Raw genomic sequence first — 22,861 nt, forward strand, 5'->3', positions numbered from 1 at the left:
TTCCATAATGATAAAATTAATCAGGACAATATAATGATATATATTTTTATGGTCTAAACTGATGAAAATAAAGAAAGTTCTGTGGTCATAGTAGATTGTTTAAACTACCCTCTCAGCAAGTAACAGAACAACTAGACTAAAACAAAACAACAAAATGTATAGGAAGAGAATCTGAACAGCACTATCTGATATTCATTGAAGACTACTCCCGACTTCTGCAGAATAAACAGTATGCAAGAGCACATGGTATTATCTGAGAAAGCATATGCGGGGCTGTTAAATAAATTTCAAAGGATTGAAACCACACAGAATATAATCTCTGAGCACAGAGGAATGATATTAGAGATCAGTTAGCACTGAGGGCTCAGATGGTAAAAGAATCTGCCTGCACTGCAGGAGACCCGGGTTCAATCCTGGGTTGGGAAGATCTCCTGGAGAAGGGAATGGCAACCCACTTCAGTATTCTTGCCTGGAGAATTCCGTGGACAGAGGAGCCTGGCAGGCTACAGTCCATGGGGTCACAGAGTCGGACACAACTAAGTGACTAACACACAAGGTATTGAGGAATACCTGGAGTATTTCTAGATTAAAGGAAATACTTGTAGTCTGTAAATCAGAATGGAAATTAGGAAATATTTTTAGCTGAATGATAACATTAGAATTTGTAGACTACAGCTAAAGTAGTGTTTAGAGAGGTACGATGTTAAAGCACTTATGTGAAATAGGAAAAAAGGTCTAATAAATTAACCAACTTAAGCTCCAGCTTAAGAAACTAGGGGAAAAAATGAGCAAAGTAACTTGAAAGAATGAAATAATAAAAAAAATAAGAGCAGAAATCAATAAAATAACCAGAACTAGTAAGTTTAGCAAGATTGCTTGGTGTAAGTGTTCAGAAACTAATTAGTGACACGACTGAGCGACTCAGCACCGCACGGCACCATCTTAAAGTGAATAGAGTACTTAGTGAGAAAATTAACAAAAGGGCAGGGTCTGTACATTGAGACACACAAAACAGTGCTGACAGAAGTTAAAGAACATCTAAATAAATGGAGATACATGTTCATGGATTGAAAGACAATATGGTTAACAGTGGACTGAGTTATGTAAGGGACCCAGCAGTAAATACATTAGACTTTGTGGGGCATGAAGCCTTTGTTGCAGTTACTCCACTCTTTTGTATCATGAAAACATAATACATCAGTGAATGAGTGGTGCTGTGTTCCAAAGGTATTTTATAGGAATACCTGAATTATTTTGTTGCATCTTATTGTATTTCCTAGATATTGCATTTCGTTCACAGATTGAATGTTTGTGGGAATCCTATGTTGAGCAAGTCTTTAAGTGTCATTTTTTCCAACAGCTTTTGGTCACTTCATATCTCTCTTGTGTTGTGGTAATTCTCAATATTTTGAATCCTTCACCAGCAGAAAGATTACGACTCACTAAAGGCTCAGATAATGGTTAGCATTTTTTAGCAATAAAATATTTAAAATTAAGATAGGTACATTTTAATTTTTAAAGACATAATGCTGTTGCAAACTTAATAAACTATAGTATAGTGTAAACATAACTTATATAGGCACTGGGAAAGCAAAAAAAGTGTGACTTGCTTAGGGAACTATTTACTTCATTGCAGTGGTCAGGAACCAAGCCTGCACTGTCTCCAAGGTATGCCTGCATTTACAATACAAGCAGGGGACTGGATTCGGGTTGTGGAGTGTAGTTAGCTGATCTCTCAGTAAGTGTAGTTTGCTAATTCTCTCCAAGCTGATTTATTGATTCAGCGCAACTTCCTATCAAAATTCCAGTAGGTGTCTTTGTGGAAATTGTCAAAATTATCCTGAAATTTTTATGGAACTGCAAAGTTACTAGAATAGCCACAACAGCTTTGGGGGGAAAAAATCTTAACTATTTACAAAACTTCCTATCAGGCTGCAGTAATCAAGAAAATGTGGTTTATTGGCATAAGGATAGATATAGTGATACATGGAACAGAATAGAAGGTTTAAAAAAGAACTCTTGGATCTGTGATCAGTTTTTGCCAAAGGTGCTTAGACAATTCTCTACATAAAGGATAGTTTTTTCAACTAATGGCATTGGAACAATTGGATGTAAAAAAGATAGATCTAAACCTTTATTTCACAAAAAATAACTAAAAATATAGACCAACACATAAGAGCTAAAGGTGTAAAACTTCTTGAAGAAAGTACAAGAGAAAATCTTTATGACCCCTGACTAGGCAAAGATTTCTAGGTATAACACTAAAAGTGAATGAAAGCAGATTGGTGATTCCTAGTATTGGGTGTGGATGGAGAGGTATAGGCTGTAAAAATGTACTAGGAATTTTTGTGAAAGATGATTGAAATGTTTATCGTGATTGTGGTGGTGTTTTATGGGTGGGTACAGCTATCAAGAGTCATGAAATTGTGTACTCTAAGTGAATCTAGGTTTTTTTTTTTTTCATATAAATAGTAAAATCTCAGTAAAGTTGATTTAAAAGAAGAGAAAAGAATAATTTGATGTAAAGGTTAAGTAGCTGATTAGGGATAACTAAAAATGAGAATCTAGTGATCTGGAATATAGATACTCAAACAGGACAGAGAAAGAAGGAAGATGGAAAAAAATGATAGAGAAGTTAGATGCATGCATGGTTGGTAAAGGGAGAAGGCTTAATATTTAGTAAATGGAAATTCAAGAAGATAATAGAGAAGTTGTTAAGAAAGGCAATATTGAAACAGATGATAGTGGAGACTACCATCTTCAAAATCAGAAAGTCACAAAGCCTTAGATTAGGGTATCCCAGCAAACACCACATGGGATAATGAAAAGGAAATCTTAAGACATATTGAGTTCTACTGTTAAAACGGTAAGGCAAAGAGATATCACAAAATTAACCAAAGAGAAAAGACAAATTACATATATGGTAAGTCAAAATTAGAAGAGAAAAAACAGTTTGACTAAATTAAGCATCTGTTCATGATAAAAGCTCTTAGCAGATTTGAATTTGAAGGGAATTTATTTAAGAAAGGGTAACTACAAAAGTAAAAACATACAAAAAGCAAATCTTTCATTATTCCCTCTAAGTTCAAGAGTGAGACAGAGATTTGCCCACCATCACTACGCCTAGCTGAGGAAGTCAAGAAGGGAAAATAAAAGGTATAAGCATTGAAATGAAAGAAACAAAATTGCTATTAGTTGTTGATTATATGTTTCTGTACATGGGAAACTGAAAGAATCTTGAGATTGTATGCATTTCTCTACACCATACACAAATTTGAAGACATGCAACTAAAATGCATTAAAAATATAAGGTTCCTAGGGAAAGATATGCAAGGTGTTTATTGAGAGAATTTTATACCTTTATTGAAAAAAATTAAGAAAAATTTAAAAGTGGAGGGATACTATGCCCATAGACAAGGAAATTAGATATTATAAAGATGTCATTGTTTCTAAATCAGTCTATACAGTCAGTGCCATCTTATTAAAATCCCAGTGGGATTTTACATGGAATTTGATAAAAAGTTACATTAAAGGGGCATAGGGTCAAGGGAAACCAAGATTCTCTTGAAGAACAAGGAGGAGGGAAGAGGATATAGGAGACTTGGCGTACTAAATGCCAAGCTTATTCTAAAAGCCAGAGACTCACTACAGCTCGACCAGTGGGACAGAATATAGACCCCCACCGTGTGTGGAAACTTAACAGAATATTTGACACAAGTGGTATTGCAGGTCAGTGAAGAACCATAGCCTTCTCTAGAGTAGGAAACCAGTAAGTAATCCCTAATAGTAAAAAACACTCAAAATTAATAAAAATCTAAGAGTTGAAAACAGTTACTCTGGGGAAGGAGACTTAGATGATAGATTAGCAGAATATTTTCTTAGTATTAAGCTGTTACTGCTTTAAGAATGATGTTAACAGTCTTTCCTCCTTTTTTCTCCTTTTTTAAATAACAGAAATGAGCAAGGGATTTGATGGAGATAGTGGCATTATTCTGTTCTGGTTAAGTATTATCTGGAGTTGCAGTCTTCTGTTGCTATACTTTAAGAGTACCATTAACAAAGTAAATGATGCCCAGACAAGAGTGAATGAGAATAATTAATAAATTTAATTTGGATAATAGAAAACTAAAGGAGAATCAGCTGTCTTTCATATATTCCATAGGCTGCTGTGTGAAATAGGGAACTTGTACTGAAATCATGGTTAAAAAAAAAATAGAGGAAGTTACTGAGCAATAAATTTTCCTCAATATGAGGAAGAACTTTCTAGAAACTAGGGATACTTCTTTTTAAAAAAAAATAATAATTGAATCTTTTAGAAAGTATCTTTTAAATTAATAATGTGCATGAGTTTGAACAGTGAAAAAATTTAATTAAAAATGATACTGCATCTTGTAAAAGGTTTTTTCAAATACATTTACAGTATATCAAGGGGCTTCCTCAGTGACTCAGCGGAAAAGAATCCACCTGCAGTGCAGGAGACATAGAAGACTCAAGTTCAATCCCAGGGTTGGAAGGATCCCCTGGAGTAGGAAGCGCCCACTCTTGACAGGTTCCTCCATTCCGTGGACAGAGGGCCTTGGCCGGCAGTAGTCCACAGGGCTGCAGAGAGCCAGACACAGCTGAGCAGGACCAGGAGCACGGCATATTAAACAGGCTTCGGCTCATCCTCCTGGTGCTACAGCCCGTGGCCAGTATGTTAGGCCAACTCTGATGTACAGGAAATATCAAAATTTTCATGCACAAAAGCTGTTTACAGTTTTTAAGTGGTTTTCATTTTTCATGTTAGAAATAACTTGTCATTTGATAGTTTTATATTGTGTATTTTTGATCCTTAGCTTGCTGAGTTTGAAGTTATTTCACTGACTCATAGGTATAATCTTTCTTAGTATTAAGCTATTATTGCTTGAAGAACGATGTTAACAGTCTTTCCTCATTTTTTTCTCCTTTGTTAAACAGCAGAAATGAGCAAGGGATTTGATGTAGATAGTAGCACTATTCTGTTCCGGGTAAGCATTGTCTGGAGTTGTTGCTTTAGTTGCTGTAGTTCCTGTTGCTATACTTTAAGGGTACCATTGGTACCCAGACAAGAATGAATGAGATGATGTTCATGAATATAATTAATATATTTAATTTGGATAATAGAAAACTAAAGTAGAATCAGCTATCTTTCATACATTCCATTGGCTGCCTTGTGAAATAGGGAATTTGTACTGAAATCGTGGTTAAAAAAAAAATCGAGGAAGTTACAGAACAATAAATGTTGCTCACCATGAGGAAGATCGTTTTAGGAGCTAGTGATGGAAGAACTTTTTAGGAGCTAGTGATACCTAGCACTGTAAGAAGCTGGCTCTGAAGAATGAAGCTTGCGTTTTCTGAAAGTATTTAAGGAAGGGCTAGGTGTCCTCCTATTAAACTGTGAGATGGTGTCTTCATTGTATGAAAATGAAATCTCTAAGCTCCTTTAATAAAAGTTTTTAGATTACTTTGTGAGATTGAGATACCTGCTTAGCTTTAAAGTATTTTGTGTCTTTCAGATCAGTGAATGGAGGCTAAGCTATGTCAATCAGGAATTTGCTGTGTGCCCCTCTTATCCACCAGCTGTCACAGTGCCCAAAGCCATCGACGATGATGCACTTAGGAAGGTAGCCGCATTTCGCCATGGAGGCCGCTTCCCAGTTCTCAGTTACTATCATAAAAAGAATGGAATGGTAAGTGAACACTGCTCCATGATCGACTGGAAGATTTGGTTTGAGATTCCTAGAACTGTTCACCTTTTCTGTGTACCTGTTCATTGAAATGATTAGTCTCTCCTGCCAGGAATTTTACTTTTGTTTAAACTTTCGGGAATCCGGAGTAGAATGTTTTCTGTGATCAGGATAAGACTGAATTCTTTCCATAATGCTGCTTAACCTTAGAAAAGCCCAACCAGTTTTATCTTCAGGACTCAGGACACAGGGAACTAATGTTATCTGATACTGAAAATGACAGTCTTTGGTAGAAAATAAATTTCTCTCACTGGAATAATGGTATGACACATTTGTTCCACACCCCTGGCTGTGCCTTGCGGCACGTGGGGTCTCTGTTCTCCCAACCAGGGATTGAATTTGCACCCTGTGCAGTGGACACTCAAGAGTCCTAGCCACTGGACTACCAGGGGAGTCCCTATGATACTTTAATTATTCTCACCAGATTTCCCTGGGTAAGGTAAATTGAGCAGACATTTTTATTTTCAAAAGGGAGACGAGTGACACATATCATTAGTCATAACTTTAGTAAATACAGGAGTCAGGCATTGAATAGTTAGGTGTTCATTGTGTATTCATTTCCTAAATATTTTCTAAATTTATTTTTCTCCTCATGTTTTCTCTCAGTCAGTAAACTCTGCTTCTCATTTTGCATCCAGTAGTAAATTAGTTAATAAGTTATAGCTATTTTCCTTTTTCCCCTGAATTGTAGATATTTAGGATAAAGAGATTTTTAAAAATTAGGTCACCTACCTTGCTTGCTGAGAAGTATTTCTCTTCACTAGGGTTCACCATAAAGCATTTTAACAACTCATACAAAATATATTATTGTTCAATTACATGGTAAGTACAGTCTGAGAGTTCGCCATTCTGGATGACCTTCCTTGATTATGTTAAATTTCAAAGTAGTTAAGATAACAGTATATATTATGGGATGAGATTAAAATAATTCCAGACCATTCACCAGGGAAGAGATCAGTATAATAGATGTTGCTTTCTTGAGAAAAGTAGCAAATAAGTAAGATCTTACGGAAAAACCCAAAGGAACTTTCTGACCAACCCAGTATATAGTTGTTGGTCTTTGGAGATGAGTGGTTAAGTCCTGGAATACTGAAAGAGAGCCACTGGAGAATAAACAATAGATAATAAGTAGCTTTCAAGACATTGAAAATGATTCCCAAAGCAAGAATAATAGTGTATAACCTTTTTAATTTTACCACTGGTTCCTTTCTCTTTATAATTCTTGATAAAATCTGCCAACCCTAAGTTGACATAGCTGAAGCAAAAGTTTCCTGGTGTCTAGGCCATTATTATTGTCTTAATTGCAGGCCTGGATCTACTGGATGATTAATTCACTGATTAAATGAACTATAATATTTGATCTTAAAGAGAAACTATATTATGCAAAAGTATTTTGAGACAGTGGGAAGAAAAATCATGTAAGAATGCCAAGTCTTATTTTTGTTTTACTATTTTTAAACTGTTGTTAAATACATAGAAATATTTCTTTGTTTCAGGATCGAATTCATTTCTGAAATGACACACAATTGTTTTTTGAGACATTTTTAATTTAGCTTAATTCATTTCTGTTTTCCAGAAACTTTCAAAGCAGCTACTACTAAATTTTAGACTCTGTTGTCCTTGTAGGTTATTATGCGAAGTGGTCAGCCACTCACTGGCACAAATGGGAGGCGGTGCAAAGAAGATGAGAAACTGATAAATGCTACCCTCAGGGCAGGAAAGCGTGGCTACATCATTGATACTCGACCTCTAAATGTAGCTCAGCAGGCTAGAGCCAAAGGAGGCGGCTTTGAGCAAGAAGCTCATTATCCCCAGTGGAGGCGGATTCACAAGTCCATTGAGAGGTAAAAGATTCAGGAGACAGTGATGGACTCTTATTTGAAGCTAATTAGAGTGGGTGAGACCTTAGCTGTTGGAAGATCACAGGTTTTCAAAGGAACCTTCATATTAGTTCGAGTCAAAAATTGGCTGAGTGTCTCGTGTTTTGTAAGATAAGCAGAAAACTCATGGTAGATGGTCCCAAGTGAGTTTTAATCAAATAGCATTTTTTTCTCTCTTAGCTCTGAAATTTCATCACCATGAGATCTCCTTTGCTTTAGATCAGTGGTCACCAAACTTACTGAAAAGAGATGCTACAGACAACTACATTTTCTTAAGTCAAAAATACTTGGACATTTAATTTCCCCCATACCCACTTAACTTCCACACCTTGTTCCCTCCACCTGTATCATCTCATTTATGCTTGCAGTTAATGGTTTTTAATTGCTTCTGGGAGGGTGAGGGGGTGGGAGTTGGAAGTAATGAAACAATGCGGTCTGAGCTGACCTTGGGTTCTCTGCCGACAGTATAGGTGTTCAGAGTGAGCCCGTGGGAGTAGGGTGCAGACATCAGGGGCACTGTCTGTAACTGGTCACAAAGTACAGGACTCTGACCCTCTCCCCAGTCAGAGAATTTTAAATATTAGTTTTACAATCTGTAACCCTATAAGTTATTACATAGCAAGGTAAATGTTTTTAGAGTATTTTGAGCTGGTCTTGCTCTTGGATATATTTGAGGCTGAGTATTTTATTTGGTTTCTTCCATCATGGTTCTATCTTCTGTTATCTTTTTTTCTTCTTACTTTTTCTGATCTCTCAAAGGTATCACATTCTTCAGGAGAGCTTAATCAAACTCGTGGAATCTTGTAATGACCAAACACAAAACATGGACCGATGGCTCAGTAAACTGGAGGCCTCCAACTGGCTGACTCACATCAAAGAGATTCTGACAACTGCCTGTCTGGCTGCGCAGTGTCTTGACAGGTAAATGAGTATCAGGGTTCTGGAGTGGGGAGCTCCTGCCAACTAGACTTGCTTCCTTCCAGACCTGTGCTTACATATTGGGTTACCCTTTGTGTCTGTAACTTATGTTCGTCGTCGTTGTTTAGTCGCTAAAGTCACGTCCAATCCTTTGCAACCCCATGGACTGTAGCATGCCAGAGTCCTCTGTCCGTGGGATTTCCCAGACAAGAATACTGGGGTGGGTCGCCATTCCCTTCTTCAGGAGATCTTCCTGACCCAAGGATCAAACCTGCATCTCCTGCCTTGGCAGGCAGATTTTTACCACCGAACCACCCGGGAAGCCCACCTTATGGCCACGTTATTTTATAGGATAGTCAGTGTCATTCAGCCTCTGTGAAGTGTGTGTGAAGAGGCTGGCATTTAATTGTTAATGGTGTTAAATTGATGTGAACCGTGTACATACACATGTCATCCATGACAGATTTTTTAAGTACTCAACGACCTATTTTTTTCTATACAAATCCTTAAGTTGTGAATCTAACAATTTCTATTTTCTTAAACTGAAAAATAATGAGAAGTCAGAGAGTTCTTGTCCTACGAGATCTGGGACTTCCCATACTTTCGTGTTTTCCCCAAGGGAAGCTCTTCATGTTGCTTCTTTAGATCTGATGCCAGACAGAGCAGAGTGCAAAGGCTTTCAGCTGTCACCCTCAAGAAGTGTTTGTTATTCACAGTCAGTTGACAGTGTTGGGAGTGTCCCGTTTGTTCTCTGGATTTTCCTTACAGGGAAGGAGCATCCATACTGATCCATGGAACAGAAGGAACTGATTCCACACTCCAGGTTACCTCCCTGGCCCAGATTATCTTGGAACCAAGAAGCAGGACCATCCGTGGATTTGAGGCCTTAATAGAAAGAGAGTGGCTGCAGGTGAGAAAAGCTAACTGCTCATAATTGATGTTTGGTCCTGGTTTGTGGGAATGGATATATGAAATTTTGATTGATTCAGATGTTTACTTTTCTGGGGGACAGTTCATCTATCTTCCTCTTAGTAAATGCGGTCTTTACTGCCTCTCCATTTTTGTCTCCCTCTTTGCTCGTCTTGTTCATTTGGCACTTTATTCCCCTAACAAGTGCTTGTTAGTTGGCTGTTGTTACGTACAGGGAAACACAGAGTGTAAAGCACGGTCTTGTCTCACAGAGCTTAGTCTTGTCAGAGGTAAAAGATACAAACAAGCCTGTGAGGAGGAGTGGGGACTTCTAAGTAGGAAGCGCGTGCTTCAGCGCTTTGTCTTCTCACTTGGCTCCATCCTGACTTCTTCCCCAGCCAGGCTGAAGTCCTTCTCATCCTGTAAGATCCAGCTCAGTGTCACTTTCATGAAGTCTCTGGGACCTTAACTTCCTCCACAGATAAAATTGATCCCATTTTTGTCACACTTTGTTTCCCGAACTAGACCCAAATATAGTGACTTCTTTGAGTTCAGAGACCCTTGCCAAGTTCAGCTGTTTACTCCTTGGACATAGCACAGTGCTAGCCTATGAAATGCTGAAGGGCAGCTAAGATAAAGGTCTCATAAATAGATGGAAATCCTCCAAGCTAGAGATTAATTCAAATGTTTGTGCACGGTGTCACTTAGTATATAATTGTGATTGAAAGCAAATGTTTAGATATAACTTGAAAGTAGAAATCTCTCTCTTCTAGCCCTTCCAGTTAGAATTCTTGTTTATTATGTGTTAATGCTGTTATGTTTACCACATCTACCCACTCTGACAGTGGTCCTTTATTTCTCAGTCGGACTCTCCTAAGTATTTGGTGATCTTATACAGCTACATTCCTTGTGAGCATAGCAGACAAATGTGTATGATTTGTGTGTGTGCTCAGCCGTGTCCGACTCTGTGATCCCATGGACTGTAGCCCACTTGCCAGGCTTCTCTATCTACAGGATTTCCCAGGAAAGAATACTGGAGTGGGTTGCCCATTAAAGATCCAAAGATAAAACAAGTGTGTGAAATACCGAGAAGGATGTGATTGTGGGGATAACGTCAGTACTCAGGTTCTGGGTAGGCCGGAGAGCCAAATGATTTGAAACTTCCCTTTGGTCAGTAGGTGGCAGACTCTTCAGCTCTTCTGGCGAGGAGAAGGAAACTAAGGAGAGCGTGTCTCTAAGGTAGCAGTATTCCTGCAGATGTCTTCACGACAGCGACTCCTTGTCATATGTTCAGTTCAGTCGCTCAGTCGTGTCTGATTCTTCGTGACCCCATGGACTGCAGCACCCCAGGCCTCCCTGTCCATTGCCAACTGCCGGACTTTACTCAAATTCATGTCCATTGAGTCAGTGATGCCATCCAACCATCTCGGCCTCTGTCATCCCCTTCTCCTCCTGCCTTCAATCTTTCCCAGCATCAGGGTCTTTTCAAATGAGTCAGTTCTTTGCATCAGGGAACCAAATTATTGGAGTTCCACCTTCAGCATCAGTTCTTTCAATGAATATTCAGGACTGATTTCCTTTAGGATGGACTGGTTGGATCTCCTTGCAGTCCAAGGAACTCTCAAGAGTCTTCTCCAACACCACAGTTGAAAAGCATCAATTCTTTGACATACATGACTACTGAGAAAACCATAGCTTTGACTAGATGGACCTTTGTTGGCAAAGTAATGTCTCTGCTTTTTGTCAAGCTGTCTAGGTTGGTTATAACTTTTCTTCCAAAGAGCAAGCATCTTTTAATTTCATGGCTGCAGTCACCATCTGCAGTGATTTTTGAGCCCCCCAAAATAAAGTATGTCACAGTTTCCACTGTTTCCCCATCTATTTACCATGAAGTGATGGGACCAGATGCCATGATCTTAGTTTTCTGAAGCCTTATTAATATCAGGAGTGACCTGATGAAATCTGTCTATGAGAACCCCATATTTATCTCCATGTAGTGGTGAGGCTTATGGAGCTTACTCCAGGCTACAGCACTCTGGCTGGATAGAAGGGGAGAGCTGACCTTTGTTTTGTACCTGCAGAACTTAAAACGTTCTCTCACTTTGCTCCAGATTTCACCAACTTAGTAAGGTTTATATTATGTTTATTATTACTGGACTTCCCTGGTGGTACAGATGGTAAAGCATCTGCCTACAATGCAGGAGACCCAGGTTTGATCCCTGGGTTGGGAAGATCACCTGGAGAAGGAAATGATATTCCAAGAACAACCACAGATCTTATGGCTAACTGTGTAGCCTTGTTAAGTTCTGGGATGGCCAATAAGTTCAAGTTTTTCCAAACTTTTTGGTCAGCCCGATATTTGGAAATCTTGTCTTTTTCCTTAGTTGAAGATTGTCTTAAACTAAGAAATCACTAAAGATCAGTTACCCAAATGATATGATGTTCTATGTAGTAGTTTTGTTGAAACTGTGTGAAATTGTTAATAACGTGCCATAATGTGGTCTCACTAGGATATGACTCCGCGTTTCCACCTTTTCTCTTAGGCTGGTCACCCGTTCCAGCAGCGCTGCGCGCAGTCAGCCTACTGCAATAGCAAGCAGAAGTGGGAGTCACCCGTGTTTCTTCTCTTCTTGGACTGTGTGTGGCAGATACTTCGTCAGTTCCCTTGTTCTTTTGAATTTAATGAGAATTTCCTCATCATGCTGTTTGAGCATGCTTACGCCTCACAGTTTGGAACATTTCTGGGCAACAATGAAAGTGAAAGGTGGGTACACTGCTCATGCAGGGGCCATTTTCAGTTGTTTTGGTTATTTCCTAAAAGAGATGAGGATTTGCTTCTATGTTAAAGTTATCAATATTTAAAAGATGTTGGTGGTTACCATTAGTATTACTGAGAGTGCTTCTGTATGAGTCCAGATGCTACATGTTTATTATGAGCCTGTCACATGCTAGATGAGAGCATATCCTAGATTTTGTTCTGTTAGATTAAAATGAGTCCATATACTGACTAAAAAGCTTTGAGTAAATTAAGCAACCATTAAAATGTTACTTTCCCTTTATAAGAACAGTACCTGACACCTGTAAGAAGCTTAAACATATAATCTAATTCTACCTTCCATGCAGTTTTACAGAGTAGAAAGGTAATATCCAGAGAAGTTAATGATTGTCCAGGGACACCCAGCCAGTTGGTCACCAGGCCTTCCTGCTCCTGTTCTCAATTGTGTCTCTCACACCAAGAAACTGTCCTCGGGCCCAGAGAGCCAGTCTCACTTCATCACCCAGAAGCCATCAAGTGTATAGCTTTGATTAGATTTATATCAGAATGATCATTAAAAGATGCTTAACTGGTCATCTTCTCATTTGGGTACAATCCAAGGGCTTCCTCTGGGTGAGAGACAGGATTTGTCTCTTGACTGGTAGCTGGCATCGTGTAGTTGAATAATAAATGTAAACAATTAACAGTCTTCACAAAGGAATGGAATCACTGAATCTTTACCAGTTGAAAATTCAAGCAATACATTTTTCTTTTTTTTTTAACTTTAAAGCTGAATTGGCAAATATTTCAACATTAGATTTTCTTATAGATCCTTGTAGGGAAAAATTTAGAACTATTTGCTCTAGAAAATTCTGTCACCATAGTTTTCTCATTGTGTTTTGGCTATAGTTAACTGCAGCCACAGGATTCACATAATCAGTTTGACTAATTGGTGTGTGTATAATTTATACTGCTCTGTATCCCAAGGGTATTTGCTGAGTGTTTTCTTTGGTGATAGTATGGAGTTGAGATAGGATTAACTTGTTCAAGTTGAAATGTCTTACTATACTGCTTGTCACACCACAGGCCAATAAATTGAGACAAGTTGTCAGGGCAAAGAATAACAACTTTATTAGGAAAGCCAACAGATCAGGAAGATGGTGTATTAGTGTCCCGAAGAAGTGTCTTGCCTGGGTTTGGATGCTAGGTACTTTTATAAAACAAAGAAGGGGAGGAGCTAAGGAGGTAAAGTTAAAAAAAGTAAGTTGTTTGAAATGTTTCCTGGTTCCAGCCGGATTTGGGAGGGGATGTGTTAACTTCTTTCCTGCAGCCATTCATCAGTGGGCCTGGTAAGGATGTTTCCTATGAGCAAAACCAATATATTTTAGCTTAGCATTCAGACATGGAGGCAGGGTTCCCAGAAATGGGCCATTATGTATACCTCAAGCTATAAGCAGCATCCTTTTAGTGATAAAACTTATAGCAAAAGGACTAGAATACAAAAATTAAAGTAAAAGAAACAGATCCAATATGGAATCAGATTTATTTGCTTGTTATAGGTCTGCTGAGATTTTCTGTTTCTTCAATTTAGGTAATTGTTGACAGTTAAAAATGCTGACAAATATTTCAGTTTGACAACATTTTGTTTCTCTGGTAAAAATCTTGTGTTCTGCCTTCCAATGTACAGAGAAAAGAAATGGTCCTATTAGAAGGAGCATTTAATAGTGGTTGTCATGAATTAATCGGTTTAACCTCAGTTTCCTGTCTTGATCAGATGTAAGTTGAAGCTGCAGCAGAAAACGATGTCTCTGTGGTCCTGGGTCAACCGGCCCAGTGAACTGAGTAAGCTCACCAACCCTCTCTTTGAAGCCAACAACCTTGTCATCTGGCCTTCTGTTGCCCCACAGAGTCTTCAGCTGTGGGAGGGTAAGTCACGCATCCTTTGCAAACCCTTTGTTGATCGTCTAAGATGTTCTCTTGACTGCCTGTGGGTACACGAGTACATGGATACTGCTGTTCATATCAGATATTTTCTCAAGATAAGAAGGTACATTACTTCTTTTTATTGTGATAAAAACACAAAATTTACCAAAGTAATACTTAACTGCACACAGAGATGGTCAGGTGTATCACGTGCTGTGAAACAGGTCTCCAGAACTTTTCTTCGTGTAACTTGACTCGGCACCCACTGAGCAGCAGCTGCTCAGAGTCCCTGTCCGGCCCCGGCAGCCACCACTCTGCCCACTCCTGCCGCTCACCTGAGTGGAACCATACCGCATTTGTCCTTTTGTGACTGCGCTGTTTCACTGAACGTAATTATTGTGCTCAAGGCTTATCCATATAGTAGCGTGTGATGGGATTTCCTTTTCAAGGCTGAGCAGTTTTGCATTGTGTGTATACATTTTGCTTATTCATCATGTCAGAGGACACCTGGGTTGCCTCTACCTTTTGGCACACAGGCATGCAGATATCTCCTCAGGATCCTGCTTCTGAGGCTGGGATTGCCGAATCGTACAGTAATTCTATGTTCAGTGTTTTGAAGAACAGCCATACTGTTTTCCGTAATAGCCGTACCATTTTACAACCCGTCAGCAGTGGACAAGGGTTACCGTTTCTTCACATCTTCGTCAATACTTATTTCCTGTTTTTCCCCCTGTCTATGATAGGTCATCCTAATGGGAGTGAGGGAAAGTACGTTACTTTTTCTGTAAGAAAGTGATAGATAGTTGGGACAGGAATAAATTGTAAGCTCTTAGGAGATGGTTTCTGTTCCCTTTATCAGCTAGTCTTTAGGATAGAGTTTTCTGTTAAATGCTGTTGAAGGGTTAATGAAGTAGTCCATTTTAGTAAGCTTCCATAAAATGTACATAATGTCATCTATCAAGGCAGTAATGCAGATGTCTTGTTTAAGTGGAACAATAATAATCCAGACGTGATTTTCATATCTATAGAAGAGTTTATACCTGCATTGGTTTCAGATTCTGAAGCTTATCTCCTTAAATACTCAATGCAGTCAGCTCAGTCACTCAGTAGTGTCTTAACTCTTTGCAACCCCATGGACTGCAGCAGGCCAGGCTTCCCTGTCCATCACCACCTCCTGGAGCTTGCTCAAACTCAGTCTATTGAGTCGGTGATGCCATCCAGCCACCTCATCCTCTGTTGGCCCTTCTCCTCCTGCCTTCAGTCTTTCGCAGCATCAGGGTCTTTTCCAATGAGTCAGTTCTCCACATACCTTAAATACTGAAGCTTGTTTTTTAAAAACTACCAAAAACTTATCTAAAATACATTATCTTATCATTACACAAAGGGTATAACATACCATTTAATTTCTTTTTAATCAATTTGAAGGTGGTAAGTACATTTTTAGTCATCTTTATGTTAAACAAGGGCATACCCACAGGAATGGCAGCTGTTTGGTAAACTGAAGTACCATCCACATCCGTTATTTTACTGTGTTCTCCTGTGTGAGACTCTCAAGGGCAAGTCTTTTGTGGAAACTGCCTGCCCATTGTATGTGTGAGGGGGTCTCAGGTTGCTTTCCTTTCTGGGTTTGACACGGAGCCTACCTCTGTCACTCCTCTGGCTGTCAGCTCTCGTGGCTTGTCCTGCATGGGATATCTGTCATTAGCTGCCTCCTCCCCCTCAGTGTGCGCTTCTATCTTAGCGGTCGAGGTGTGCCGTGTTTAGCACGGGGAAGGTGGGCCCGAGCTTAGAGCCTCCCGGGGCCCTGAGCCTCAGCTCAGCCTTCTCCTCTGTAGTCAGTCCCAGGTGCAGGAGAGCTAACAGCTGCACTTCCTGTTAGGAATCTGGGGCAGTTTCCCTAAAAGCCACTGTCATGTTTCATTACAGAAACGAGAGACTAGTTATTTGGGAGGAAAGGCAAACTTGAGAGCCAGATGGCTCCTGAAGGGCAGTTTAACTGGTCTTTACAAAACCTCATTGAAAGTTCAGGGATTAAGTGATGGAAGAAAATTTTTTTATATGGATGCGTTCCTGCTACTCCATTAAGGACAAGATTTCCCTCCGGCTTCGATCCCTGGGTCGGGAAGATCCCCTGGAGAGGGAAATGGCAACCCACTCCAGTATGCTTGCCTGAAAAAATCCCATGCATGGAGGAGCCTGGTGGGATATAGTCCATGGGGTTGCAAAAAGTCGGACACAACTGAGCAACTTCACTTTCACCACTTAGAACTGGATGAAATTCTAAGTTGGATAAAAATATTCTCATGGTAAGTATATGGATTGTAGAACGACACCATTGTGGCCTTAAAATGTCTCTTTGCTGTTTATATCTACACCGAAGTTAAGTGTTAAAAGTAAGTAATTCCTGTATTGAAGAACAGGATTTTAAAAATATACTCAATAAAAAAATCAACAAGGTCAGTCTTTAGTCTGTGTTTCTATCTTCTTCTTTGATAAGAATGTAAGTAGTATTCGGACACATACAGAAGGACTCTCTAGGGTGCATGGCAGTTTGGTTTATGGAAGGTATTCTAATAACTCATAAAATCTTTGTGAACTTACCAGCTACTGGTAAGTTGCTACTGGTACATGCATGCTGCAGTCTAGAAGTATTTGTACCTCCTGACTTGAATATCTTTAAGATATCACCTTGAGCTGATATCAGTAACATATATGTATGTACAGGAGAAAATGTCTTTTTATCCATAATAAAAGAATAATTAATGTTATGTGGGGGAAAAAGCAGATGGTCTCTTAAGAGTGCTGAAGTTCTGGCTTTTTAAACAATTTGTGTGGTTCTGCTTTTGCTCTCACTGCCACTTTCCCACTGAAAATGATTTCACAGCTATAGGCGGTCTTACAGGTCTGGATAAAGTTCTGTAATTGTTTTAAAAAAGAATATTTGTATTGTGAAACTGTGAAGTTTATGGCATTGTAAATGATTAGTTTGTATTCCTGAATATAATCAGAACTGCATTTTGACCTATTTCATAATGTTATGGGGTTTTCTGAATAATAAGCATGTACATAGTGACTTCTTGAACACTATTCAACTGTACTCTTTGAGTTCCTCAGATTGCTGTACATTTTAGAGTATAATAAAAAAACAGATGTGAATTGTGAAAAAAGAAAAGTGTTACAATACATGGGATTATGTATTAGCCACAACAAGTATAATGCTAAAAGGTGTGCATCTTTTTCCCTTCTGTTCTTTCGTGGATTCAATAGGTATTTTTTTACGCTGGAACAGATCCTCCAAGTATTTGGATGAAGCATATGAAGAAATGGTTAACATCATAGAATACAACAAGCAATTACAAGCGAAAGTAAACCTCCTTAGGAGGCAGCTGGCAGAACTGGAGACTGAGGATGGGGTGCAGGAGAGCCCCTGAATCCTACCCATTGCAGCCCTCGCAGGACCGTGCAGACTGGCAGCCCACCTCTGTCTCCTCTGCCCTCAGCTCGCCGCCACACGTTCAGCCTTGGACGGGTTTCAGGAGTGAGAACCTTCTAATGTAACGGACTCCTCAGTACTTTAAGAATGGGACTTACTATTACTCATGTGACACATGGCCTGTTGGGGCTCTTCACTTTGGGAGCAGGAAGGAGGTGCTAGTCATTTTATGTGAAACAGGTGACCTATTTAATGCCGTTTGTGTTATACACCATTTCATTGTAAGCTTTTCTCTGCATCTGCTTTGCAAACAGTGCTCCAGACCAGTCAAGGATATGACTAATCTCTTTAGGGAATATTTGTTAGTTTAAAAAAGGATCAGACTTCTTAAGCACTCCAAGTATAGAAATATTTTTCAAAACTGAAATTGCTGGTAAACCAAGACTTTTTTGTTTAACATGCTGTTTCCAATATCTCTGCCAGATAAAATAGCCCTTCTTCTTTTAACACAGTTTTGGACTGACAAGAGCAGAATTCATGTCCTCATTCTGGTTTGTCAAGAAAGCAAAAGCTGAATATTTATTCAAGGTAAATTATTTTTACAAGGGCAACAGCTAAAGTCTTCTGATATTTACATTTAGAAGAAGTAAATTTATTTTAACCGTAGACACTAAAAAGTATGTGCAATTTAGAAATAAAGGAGAAATTTGTTACTGATAAGGTGTCAGTAGTGTCAAATTGGTTCTTCAGGGTTTTGGTCATAAATTTTAAATGTGTCAAATGCTGGATGTAACATTAAACCATCATTTAGAATAGATGTTAATTTGTTGTAATTAAGCTACAAATACGGTTACCTTAAACCAGAGATGCACTGCCCTTGTCTGAAGTTCTTATTGCACTGGTTTATGTACAGAAGTGTGTGCTTAATTGTTTTGTTTTTAAATATTCTAAGTTTACCAATACTAAGGTTAAGATTTTCTTACTCCCTTGAGCCTTTTGAAAATTTATCTTGACTCTGCTAGTTTGTCCATTAGACAAATATAATTTAAATAGAAGTTTATGAACATGATGCAGGTATGTTTTAAACTTCAGAAACCAATTTGAAATGTTCTCAGTGTTACAGAAACAGTGATGACCTTATGCTGTAGGCTGGTTTTTGCCTGCAACTCTTAACAGTTCGTGATTAGGTGCTTTCCATGTACATTTCTACTTTGTGGCACTGCTCGTTTTAACAAATACTTTCAATTGTAGTTTTCCCTTAAAAGGACAGTTGGAGGGTAATCTTTAATATCATTTTGATCCCATCTATATAAAACCGTTTCATTGTAAAAACACACCAAAACTGAACCCAGCTTTAGAGTTACGTATCGAGTTAAAATTTTAGCTCTTCAAAATCAACTCTAGGAAAATCTATGGCCACATTCAGAAGCTATATAAAGTAGCAAATACTTTCTATCTCCAAAAGAGTTGCCAAGACATCTTTTTCCCCTGTTTCCTCACTCGGAGCAAAAGGCTAGACTAATCTATAGTCAGAGCTTTCTTTTTGGTAAATTTGTTTTTCTCCTCTAATTTCAGTTTTACTCCTGGCCTGTTTTCTTGACTATAGTTAAGAATATTGGGGCATTCAAGTCCTCACCTAAAGAAAGGCTAATGAGGGAAGGAGCAAAGATGTACTTTCTTGCTATAGGTATTTGTGTGCTGTGTGAAATGTCTCTCTTAATTTTTTAAAAAAGGAAACACTAACTTTTTTAATGAATCCTCAAAATTGAAGAAGGAGCCTTTTTCTTACCAACCTGTAAGGAAAACTAGAGAATTTTTGGTGTTTTTTTTTTTTTAAAGAAGCGACTCTCAGTAATGTTGGTTGGCTGTTGGCCATAAGGTTTCTGTGGGTGGAAACATTAGAGGGTTTTTTTACGCTTGGTCATGGAGAAACTGTATGCCAGCATCTCATACCTGTCTTCCTGACGAACATTTCACATGTGAGCCAGAGTATGGTGATAACGTAGTGTTTCCATTTCTTTTCTTTCTCTTACTGAGACAGCAATCATAAGCAGTTTGGACAAGTTTGTGTTTTAGTGTTAATTTATAATTAGGGATTGTCCAAACTATAGTTCTGTTTACAGGACGTAAAAACAAACTTTTGTATCAATGCACTTTCAAAGGGGTCATCTAATAATGTAAATACTAAGGTTTTCCCAAACTTGAGAATTCTGACAAAGACAAATGTTTTATCAATGTAATTTTGAAGAGGGTTTTTAGTAATACTATTAAATTACTCATCCCTTGGATGAAAAGAATAATTACAGTGGATATATTAATAAGATACTTACTGAAGGTTAAGTTTGGAGAACTGTCTTTGATAAAGGCAGCTTTAAAAACTTTCATAATGAAGAGAATAGTGGCTCAGTTAGTGAGAATGCAGATTGCCCCATACAAGCATTGTGTGACGTATAATCAAGTTCATGTACGTTATGCAGCTTCTGTATTTATTCATTGTGAAGGCTGGTTTCCATTTTTGGAGTAAAAAAAGTAAGCCCCCACAAAGAATATTTTAATACAAAGGACTGCTGCAGTGCAGGGATCTTTAGATTTAAATTAATAATTTTTTTTTTTAATCAGAAGAAACAGTTTGGTTATCTCAAAATGCTGAAACTTTTTGGGTGGTTTAAGACTTGCCAGTAATTGTTTCACATTTTTTGTTTTGATTTTATTAAATGGGAAGAAAATAAGCAGAAATTATAAAACCTGATAGAAATAAGATAATTTTATAGCTTGTTTTAAACCTAAGAAAAATTAGGCCTCTGAAACAAGATTTTAAAGTGATTTTGGGGAAAACTTTGGAAGACAATAATCATTTAAGATACATATTTTTGTATGTATCTTATTTTAAAACTTTTCTTTGAACCCCTCAGCCTGATTTTGTAGAAGTGATAGATAAGTCACTGCCTTTCATTTTAAAGGATGAAATTAAGTGAGATTTTAGTTTTTGATTCAGTCTTTCTTAAGTTAAAGAAAAAAAAAATCATGGAAAAGATCTGACCAGTTATTGTCACTTGAAGTGAAAAACAAGAGGAACACTGTGCTGCATTACAAAGAAAACCCCTCAAAGATGTAACTGTCATAGTTATCTGGTCTCAAGAGTAGCTACTTTAATGGTCAGTCCTAGCTAGGGCATCAGGTTCACTTGCTATCCGACCTTCACCTGAGACACAGTTTTGGTATCTACCCACATCCAGATTTTATGAGTTAAAATGACACAAGTCTATTACGAGCACCCTTTATCAGAGAGGTATTTCCTGGACCAAAAAAAAATGGGCAATATTTAGAATAGTTAATCCTCTGTTCTGGAAGTTTTGAAATTTTCCAGAGAAGGAAGTCATTCAGTCTGTCTGACCCAGGTTATCCTATACCTCAGGACAACATAGAGGAGTCATTTCTTATTCTTAAACGTGACACAGACTCCACCCCGGCCCCCAGAGCATGCACACTAAGTTACTATAAGTAGCATTTTTGTGTAATTCACCATCTCAACAGAAAGCTGTAAAGGACTGGTTGCTGCACTGGTATTTACTCCCGGGTGATGGGGACGGTTGTTTTCTCACGTTTGGTTTCTTAAATAAAAACCGCTTCTCCTTTCACTCAGTCTTTACAACCTGCCATCCACGGCATTTCCTTCCTTTCAGCCAGAAGCCCAGAAAAGACCTTCTGAAACTATGCTAGGTTTTAGAAAGTCTAAACTTGTTATCTGCTGCTGCTGCTGCTAAGTCGCTTCAGTCGTGTCCGACTCTGTGCGACCCCATAGACGGCAGCCCACCTGGCTCCCCCATCCCTGGGATTCTCCAGGCAAGAACACTGGAGTGGGTTGCCATTTCCTTCTCCAGTGCATGAAAGTGAAGTCGCTCAGTCGTGTCCGACTCTTAGCGACCCCATGGACTGCAGCCCACCAGGCTCCTCCGTCCATGGGTTTTCCAGGCAAGAGTACTGGAGTGGGGCGCCATTGCCTTCTCCGGAACTTGTTATCTAAATCCCCTCAAAAAAACAAAACAAAAAACTGATGTCCTATAATTGAACCACAGTGCAGAACTGTCGTTTGTGCTTAATTAATGAAATATAACAGGACTCAGTGTGGACACTACATTGTCCTGAAAATGGTTCCTGATGAGAGCTCACTGTCTTCAAAAGCAGTTCTCTATAACCATCTGTGAGTATACATATTATATGTGTGATTTCTGATAAAAAGTTGTGTAACACTGCCCGTGTCTGTCAACCCAAGACATTTGCTTCAATTTTCCAAATGCGCATATTTTTGGAGAGGTGGATTATTCTATACAAATACTCCTTGAGTTCTCTTGTTTAGAATCCTTATAGATATATTACCATCTACACTGAAAATCTTGTACTTGCACAAGTTATTTAAAAAAATAATAACAGTATGTATTTCTTCAATAACCAGGTACTTGAAGTTTACTCGATATATTCGAATGTGATTGTTGGATTTAAGTGCACTATTACTCATGTCTTACACAATAAAAATTGCACTGTATGGAAAATGTATCTATAATGTATGCTTTGCGAAAACCTCAGAGTGCTGTAATGTACAGGTTTCTACATGGTGGACCTGTCTGCATCTAGGGGAAAATGACAAACTTTCTTGAATCTGTGTAACATTTTAGTATAATCTGTAATGTTCCCTTAAGCGGTAAGTTCACTTATGTCCTAGAATCATTTCTCTTGAATTGGCTGCTGTGTCAAGCTTGGTTTACTGAGTCAAAAACAGCCTTGTTGAACATGGTACAGTTATTTTTAGTGTGTAAGATTTGTGTGTTATGATCCCCCTCTGCCTAAGAGGACTGTTGCACAAATGCTAGTGTTAAATATCTATAGACAATGGTAATAAAATTTGAATACATTCAAATGCAAGAAATTAAATCTATAGGCTGACTTTTTTCCCCAAATATTTATAAAGGTTTTTGCAGTGTCTTAATTAAAATTGCTATATACATGGGTAGCTCAGATGGTAAATAATCTGCCTGAAATGCGAGAGACCTGGGTTCGATTCCGGGGTTGGGAACATCCCCTGGAGAAGGGAATGACAACCCACTACAGTATTCTTGCTTGGAGAATCCCAAAGACAGAGGAACCTGGTGGGCTATAGTCCACGGGGTCACAAAGAGTTGGTCACGACTGAGTGGCTAACACTTGACACTTCATATATTTTTGGACTTTATGTTTTGAAAAAATTCACATCAGTAGAAAAGTTGCAAATAGTGCAGTGATG

The 22,861-nt window shown here is 38.6% G+C and overlaps 1 protein-coding gene across 2 annotated transcripts in view; it reads left to right on the plus strand.

The window, feature by feature from the left end:
- MTMR9 (myotubularin related protein 9) overlaps nucleotides 1–22,512 on the plus strand; it is a 56,076-nt gene extending 33,564 nt beyond the window's left edge. For both annotated transcript variants that reach the window (XM_070480660.1, XM_070480661.1), the window contains 7 exons: nucleotides 5,535–5,708; nucleotides 7,392–7,609; nucleotides 8,405–8,566; nucleotides 9,332–9,473; nucleotides 12,016–12,236; nucleotides 14,002–14,153; nucleotides 17,418–22,512. In XM_070480660.1, the coding sequence (XP_070336761.1) occupies nucleotides 5,535–5,708; nucleotides 7,392–7,609; nucleotides 8,405–8,566; nucleotides 9,332–9,473; nucleotides 12,016–12,236; nucleotides 14,002–14,153; nucleotides 17,418–17,581 (1,233 nt within the window). In that variant the 3' untranslated portion in view covers nucleotides 17,582–22,512. The remainder of the gene's footprint in view (nucleotides 1–5,534; nucleotides 5,709–7,391; nucleotides 7,610–8,404; nucleotides 8,567–9,331; nucleotides 9,474–12,015; nucleotides 12,237–14,001; nucleotides 14,154–17,417) is intronic.
- Nucleotides 22,513–22,861: the final 349 nt, after the last annotated feature.

Source organism: Odocoileus virginianus, chromosome 18 (genome assembly GCF_023699985.2).
Source record: "Odocoileus virginianus isolate 20LAN1187 ecotype Illinois chromosome 18, Ovbor_1.2, whole genome shotgun sequence".
NCBI classification, from domain to species: Eukaryota; Metazoa; Chordata; class Mammalia; order Artiodactyla; family Cervidae; genus Odocoileus; species Odocoileus virginianus.